Source organism: Saccostrea cucullata, unplaced genomic scaffold, assembly GCF_032062105.1.
Source record: "Saccostrea cucullata isolate Sc308-1 unplaced genomic scaffold, CSIRO_AGI_Scuc_v1 ctg1220, whole genome shotgun sequence".
In the NCBI taxonomy this organism is placed as follows: domain Eukaryota; kingdom Metazoa; phylum Mollusca; class Bivalvia; order Ostreida; family Ostreidae; genus Saccostrea; species Saccostrea cuccullata.
Genome location: NW_026931211.1, coordinates 32299 through 40182, shown reverse-complemented (window position 1 = coordinate 40182; position 7884 = coordinate 32299). Strand labels below are relative to the sequence as shown.

At 31.7% G+C, this 7884-nt stretch overlaps 1 protein-coding gene across 1 annotated transcript; it reads right to left on the bottom strand.

The window, feature by feature from the left end:
- Positions 1–5451: 5451 nt before the first annotated feature.
- Positions 5452–7095, bottom strand: LOC134231799 (uncharacterized). The gene has a single exon (XM_062713770.1). The coding sequence runs from the start codon at positions 7093–7095 to the stop codon at positions 5452–5454; it is 1644 nt and encodes a 547-aa protein (XP_062569754.1).
- Between the last annotated feature and the right edge of the window lie 789 nt (positions 7096–7884).

Genomic DNA, 7884 nt, shown 5'->3' with positions numbered 1-7884 from the left:
GGCTTCCATGGATCTGATTTTAATATAATTGTTGATTCGGTTGTGTTGTCTTTTGATAATTTGCAGATGTTCTCATTTTCATTTATGTAAATAAGTTCTTTTTCGTAAGTCACTGTATGTACACCCGTTCCAATATCTGTAACTGTTAGCCAATGTACCAGGAATATGAAGGGAGTTGGGATGGTCAAAATCAATTTGTTTTTATCGCTTATCCAGATTGTTTTTTGGTAATCCAAGGGAAATATGACGAATCCCATCCTCATCGGTATTGATCGCAATTATAGATTCGTGAAACTCAATTTCGAGCATAATTTCCAGGAGGAATTCATTTCTTACTTGCCTTTTCCCTATCTCTTTCCGTTGGATATTTCCTATTAAACAACTCAAATTCTCATTTATTCCATTCAGTTTAGGAACTTGAAACCTCTTAAGCCATGAAAGGAATCCTACTGGTCTGTTTGATATCTGTCCATATTTATGTTCATATTTCATTATTTTTTCAATATGTCGTTTTCGATGCTGAAATTTTAATGAGATTAATTGAGAATTTAATTTAGTACATTCCTTTCGCATTTTTTTATCAATAAAATTCTTTAGTCTCTGACATTTTCTTGCCATTTGCAACATGATTTTGGATGTTTCCCTTTGAATCATTTCTGTTTTCTGGTCAGATTTTATATCCGCTAAGATAGCCATATTATAAGGAAGTATCTCGCCTCGGAGGTAAATAATCCTGTCATTGTTCTTTTCTCTGCACATCATACAAAATGATTCTATATTCTGTGTTTCATGTTGCTGGTGTTCATTACAATTACACTTGACACAGATAGGCTTTTCACAAGACAGACACCAGCGCTCATATTTTCTGCCTTTGTGTCTTTTACACGCCTCTAATATCATAACTCTATTTTTTAACTGACGTGTTACTACATTATGGTACATAGTGTCCAGATCTATAACATGTTCCTCCTTACAAGGAACACAAAGGTCTCTTTTACATGTGTTGCAGTAGAATTCTATTTTCCCATGAAATGGATCACAAACTGGTAGCTTTATACGCATATTCACAATGCTCATTTTTATTTCATGTATATTCAACAATGCTCATTTTTGTCCATTTACAGGGTTTAAAATTAATGTCACTGTGTCAAATATTTGGCGTCATATTATCAAATATACAGGGTTGTCCGTAAAGTTCGTGGACAAATTGATAATTACACAAACATTACAAAATATTTGAAACATTATTTTCATTAAATTCATGTTTCATTTTATAAATATGCAAGTTTTCAACAAAAACAAAGCGCAAATAGTTATAATTTTATCAGATAAAAAAAAAAGACACACACCATACCCGGAGAGTAAAACGAAAATTCTTGACGTAACCGATGTCAAAAACTAAATATGAGAGCTAGTAACTTTTCTCAACATAGTCAGCGTTTAACTCAATACCATATCTTATGTCGTTTTGACCAGTCATAAAAATATACACAAAATGTTCAGGTTTCATTCTTAAAATAATATTTAAAAATGCCTGTATCATATCCTGCAAACATCCAACCACTGTCCGAGTAAAGACGATTTCATTTACGGAAATATGGCATGATCACGTTACGAAATTCATATTTTACAGCACTGCAATTTCGGAATAATGGTTTTCCTTCACGCATGTCATCCTGTAAACCGTTCATTCTGTCTGAAAATATTATATGCCACTTAAATACTAAAAGACTTCTTTAACAATGTTTTCCCGAAGTTTACAAAGCAAACATCACTGTTCACTGCTCCAAATCAAAACGTCTCTTTTTTTGATCGAGGTGGGAACGCTGATTGCTGCCATTTTGGACTTTGGTTAAAATTTTGAGGTTTGATCATAACTTCTGTCAACCTCATAATGTAAAATTCCTTCACCCCCAAGAATTTTTTGAAATACAAATGAAATTTAAAAAGTGATAAATATTTTTTTAATTAAAATTTTGCGGAAAATCCGTCGTCTAATTATGAGCCATAATTGTAATTAAACATTTGAAATTGAATAAATTTTTACATTATTGAATTCACATTAAGTAAAGGATTAGAAATATGCCAATAATAAATATCAATGACACAATTTTTATTAAATTTTTGGCTTGTCCACGAACTTTACGGACAACCCTCGTAATGCATCAAAAGATGCATGAACATAAATCTAATCAAAATTGAAAATTTCATATAATAATGTTCAATTGAATTCATTTTATAGATGTTTAAAACGTTAAGCAAATGATAAACGTCACTTTTAAAGTTAATATTGTTAGAATGAAAAAAGACAAACACAAAGTATCTGCTTTAAAATCGTCCAATATTTTAAAAGACAAAATTATTTCATCTTTAAAAAATTAAATGACTTGTTTTTTTTTTTCATCATAAACAGTATTGGTTATATCTGATGTATTGCAGAAAGGAAATGTCGAAATGGAATAAAGAGCATTCACTTGGGTATCGAATAAACTGAGATATCTAAACCACGTCTTCACATGAAAGACATCAGTCAGCATTTGGATACATCGTGAATTACTAAAATTGTTCTGTTATTTGAAAAAATAAGAATCCTAGGACATAGGAAAATCTAGCTAATTTAGTGAATCTGTGTCGTGATAAAAAAGCATATGCAGATCATGCAGATATTCGGGAAGGGGGGCTTTAAAAAGGGCATGCGAGGCTACAGCTAGGAGTAAAACTTTCATTGCAACAAACTAAAAAAAAAAAAGGTTCTTGAGATTTCGCCCGCAAATGAAAGTTTTACACAGAGACGGAATTAAGAATTTGCAACCTTGACCTCGACCTTATGAAGTTATTATATAAAATTTCACTGCCAGAGCTCAAAGGCCTGGAAATGAAAGTTTTAGATACACATACAATGCCTCTAGAGATCTCGCGTGGAAACGAAAGTGTTACAGTTAAACAGAAGTACAGCTAGACAGACAGACCAACAATTAGTATCCCCACCTTTCACCAGACCGTTTTCTATGAAAGGGGATCAAAAACAGGGGTGTAATTATATAGTGAGATAGTCTAAATATAGCATGCATTACGTCCATACACTAATTAGAAAACATGCCTGATCGCAAAAAAAGTTTAAATGTATGTCGACGAAGGTTTCTAAATGCGACTCATATTAATTTTATTTTCGCTATATTTTCATCAAAGTATGATCTGTTTAATTCTGTTTTCCTGTAAAAACCAAAATTATATTTTACAAGAATGCACCGTATGATATTTTTTATAGGTTGGACATGATCTACTGGGGATTTCCTCTATACTCTCTCTAGAACCATATCTTTTCGCTGTATCTACGCCTCTACGATAGCAAAATGTAAGTAGACGTCTAGACTAGAAAAAAAAATCGGCGAATAACGGTACTCATTTGATGAAATATACAAATGTAAGCCACTGAAAATTTTATATTTATCCATACGAATTTAAAAGAGAGAAAAGCAAAATGGTTTAATTATAAAAATTAAAGAATTTTGATAAACATTATTTTCATTCGGGAATATTCTGTGAGCATATTTACTATTGGTAAATAGAAATACTAACCTTGAATAGAAAAACTTCACTTTTGTCATTCTGCCTAAAAATCCACTGGTGTGCTATTCAATTGCGCAATGAAATCTTTTATCCTTGCAACAGAAGACAATTTTGATGATTTTTAAAAGTTCCTTTACTTCACCATCTTTGATGATGTCATGATTGTCCTGTCATGCATCTTCTTAATTGTCCGAGGATTAACTAATACTACAAAACAAACCACAAACTTGTAAAAACTATAATAAATTCACACTGGTGAAAATGAGTGAATTGTTTTCTTATAAACTATGTCATAGTAAAAGACTATTTGAAAACAGGTTATCCGAAAAAATAAGCCAAAATACATATATGTTCATGATCAAATAGTTTGAAAAATCTTCACGCCACTTTTTCTTATCTTTCTATGTCAATAAACATTTCTGTTTTTTTTTATCGTAAGGTACCAAAGGTAAAACGTATTTCTTTATACTAGTAAATCAATATCAAACAAGTTGCATACTTTACAGTTAATCACCCATGAAAATGAAAAACAGTCTTAAATCCAAATAAACTGTAGAAACCAAGTAAAATATTAAGAATATTTAACAGTTATACAACAACGTTTTAAGTCCATGCTTCTTCCAAATGCATCGCTGATCCTGATAATATCGATGGTAATATACACATGTACATATGTTATGTAATGTGGAAGGGCAGTTATATTCAAGAATGCTCGACAGAAAAAAAAACGGATTGAATGTGAACTTGAATTTCTTTATATTTTTGTCAATCTGTTCCTGAACACTTTACTGTGTTGGGATATCAAGTCTTAGGCAGATTATTATTTTTTTTCAATTTTTACTCTACAGCAATATGAGCTTAAACTTTCAAGTAGGAATTTCTGTTTTAAACTTGTAATTAACTAAAGGACAAAAAATGCAAAACCATCCGTATTTTTATATTTGCAATGGAAAAACTAAAATAGTATTCATAAGCTTTGAAATTGGTTCAAGCAAAATAACATGATTGCCATCCTGATATTTTATATACTACTTTATTACATTTTCAACATTAAAACACTGTGATCCATACATTGAATAAAGGTGATATTCTGTCAAAGAGTTTAATGATATCAAAATGATATCCTTTTACAGTGTGACTTGGGCCCATTTTACAGCAGAACTTAAAGGATGCTGGTAACTTTCCCTTTTACATTGATTTTCTTTTTTCAAAGAATTTAATAAGATATTTTTTGGTACGAATTTCTAACAGCATCATTCTTTTTGTAAAATTAAAAAAATAAGTATTTTATATATCGTGTCAAATATTGATGGATTTTTTTTTCATATTAATTTTACTCAATTGTCTAATTTTTTCTTTTTCCGATCATGACAAGAAGTACAAGGCGGGTATGACCGGTCGGCAGTGGATGCTTACTACTCCATGGCACTGATATCACCTCTAAAGTGTTAGAGGCCAGCGTTTGCTCTGCTCCTGATTTGCATTCGTTAAATGAACTAAGCTTGAAAATTGCTCGTTATCTCTATATCCCATGAATAAAAAACAAATATTAACTCTCAATGTTTGGGCATCAGATCATTATTATTCATACCAATAAGAGCGTCTAAAACATGCTTGTCTGTAATGTATGAAAAATGTGTGTATTAATGCACAGTGATCTATCTATAAAAAAACTAAACTATTCAGTGAACAGACATAACAGGGATCCATATAAATTCCAGGTGTGGGATGAGGTGCCTAGGAGGAGTAAGCGTCCCCTGTTGACCGGTCATACCCTGCCTAGAGACCTATGTATTGATCAAGTATATGGAACATTCTGTAGTCAAATTTAACAAAAAACAAAGCTCTATCAAGTCATCCAAACCACTAGCATATTAAAGTTTATGCAAGATAATCTTGTCGTTCTATATGTCTGTATACACACAGTCTGTTGGTGTGGCCTGATCCCATCCAAACAAGATGATTTTTCTCATCATATCCCAGACCCAATGGTGTAAATATCCCATCTTGTTTTGTTGATAGAATTGACAGCAGGAGACCGTCCTTGTTAATCATGTGTATCGTGTCATCTGTTCGACTACAGATCAGGATATTTAAGAATGTATCTACGCAGGTTCCATGTGGAACAAAGAACATCCATGGAAATACTTTTGATTGTCCTCTGTAAGTGAAACGATAATTTCCATTATGGTCTGTGACCACCACGCCACGCCATGCATCGGAAACAATAATATCTCTATTATGGTTCTCTTTGATATAGATAGGTTCACTATATAATTTTTGTCCTGAGTTGTCGTACTGGATGATTTGTACTGGTTGTACATTACTGTTAAACCGAATGACTTTCACCACTGAGTTAAAGATAGAGTTTTTTGTATCATATCTCATCATGACCAGCAAATCTCCAGTTGAGGCTGAGTGACAGATACACCATGGATCCCACAGTTCTGTTCTCTTTATCAGTGTCGACTTTGTAGTATTGTCTGCACTTAGTTTGTTAATGTTCCAGTCGTTGTCTATATAAATTAGTTCCCCTGCATTGTTTACTGCATGTACACCATAATATTCATTTACATCTGACAAATAATGAAGACATTCACCTTTAGAATTTGTCAAAATTAAATTCAGTCCACCACTGACCCACATTTTATCTGGTGTCACAAAAGAAATGTGAATACTATGAATTAAGTCAGTCACAGTAACATACTTCCTTAACATTCCTTTTTGCATCAGCTTTAACATTTTTTCAGTTCTAACTTTTCTTTTTCCTGTCTCTGTGATTTTGATTTCAACAAAAAAGTTCTTTATGTCTCTTTTATTGATTTCTCCCCAAAAGCTGCATGTTATGTTGTCTGGAAGTTCTTTTGGTTTGGGAACAGGAGTTTTCTTTATGAACAACAGAAACCTGACAGACTTATTTGCCAGTTTTTCAAATCTATTCACATAATCCTTCATTTTTTGATGCTTAAATACAAAACTAATATAAGAATTTGTTTTTTCATTAGATGCCTTACTATGCATATAGATCAGTTTTTTCAAGTTTTCTGCTTTAACCGTAAGCTTATGTTGGATGCTGGAAAATTGTGCTTTCAATGTTTTTACATCTTTTTTGACTGCAGACTTGAGACTTGCTGAAATTGCACGATTGTATGGTAGAATATCACCTCTCATTTGAATGATTCGTTCTCTGTGTTCCTGTCTTTGAACCGTACAGGCTAATTTGATATCCAGAATTTCATGATCTTGATGTTTATCATTTTCATCACAGATGGGACATTTACAGGATTTGCACCAGCTTTTATATTTGCAGTCTGTGTGTATATCACATAACTCTGGTGTTATAAAGTCTCTATGCTTTAAGCGGTAAATAACAACATCATGGTCTTTGGTATCGAGGTACACAACGTGTTCCTGCTTACAAGGCATGCAGAAATTTTGTTCACATTGTCTGCAGTAGAATTCCACATCCCTCTGACACTGACAGCATTGAAGCACTTTAATTTGTGTTGTGATATCCTTATTCATTGTGCTACTTAAATATATTTTCTCATTTAAATTAAAAATGTCGTTTCAAGGGACAGTCTACAATAAAACAAAATATAATGAATTCTCAGACATTAATTTTCATGATAAGTAAAATGATTTAAGAATGACGTTTACTCAGGTTTCAGAAATCAGAAGGAAAATTTTTATAAAGTATAATATGTTTAATCAAAAATTGTTTTAAATGAATAAGATAACTAAGTTTTATTTGAATATCAATTAAAAAATTTAATATGTAGTCTTTGAAGATAATATACAGGAACAAAACTCAATGTATGGCTATGTAGAGGAAATTCGAACTAAATTTTTAATTTTTGAAATTTTTTGGGGGGCAATATAACATATGTAATCACAAAGTAAATGTAATATGTATTTTAAGACATCAATTTGAAAATTTTATATGTGTTTAAGCTCATAAATTGTTTCAAACAAATGAATGCTATGACATAAAGAAATTCAAAAACATGTACAAAAACCACTCCAGTCAACATATCTCAATAGTTTGATCGTTGACCCCATATAATATTAATACCATGAGAATGAGGGTTACAAAAGTAATCCGAAGCTATATAAATAATTTAGAGTTCTTATCACTCAGATTTTTGCAGTACGTGATTAAAAATAGAAAAAAATATAAAGAGGACAGAGGAGATTCGTAACGTAATAATTATCACGTTTAAGGTCCAAACTCTGCTCATTTCTTTATATAGAGAAACTCTGTTCCCTTGCCATAATATTTCATTATTTATTTTTGTTGCTCTTAGTGTGAAA

Bases quoted from the DNA above. Each gene is read 5' to 3' on its own strand.
- LOC134231799 (XM_062713770.1), bottom strand. From the start codon at position 7,095: ATGAATAAGGATATCACAACACAAATTAAAGTGCTTCAATGCTGTCAG.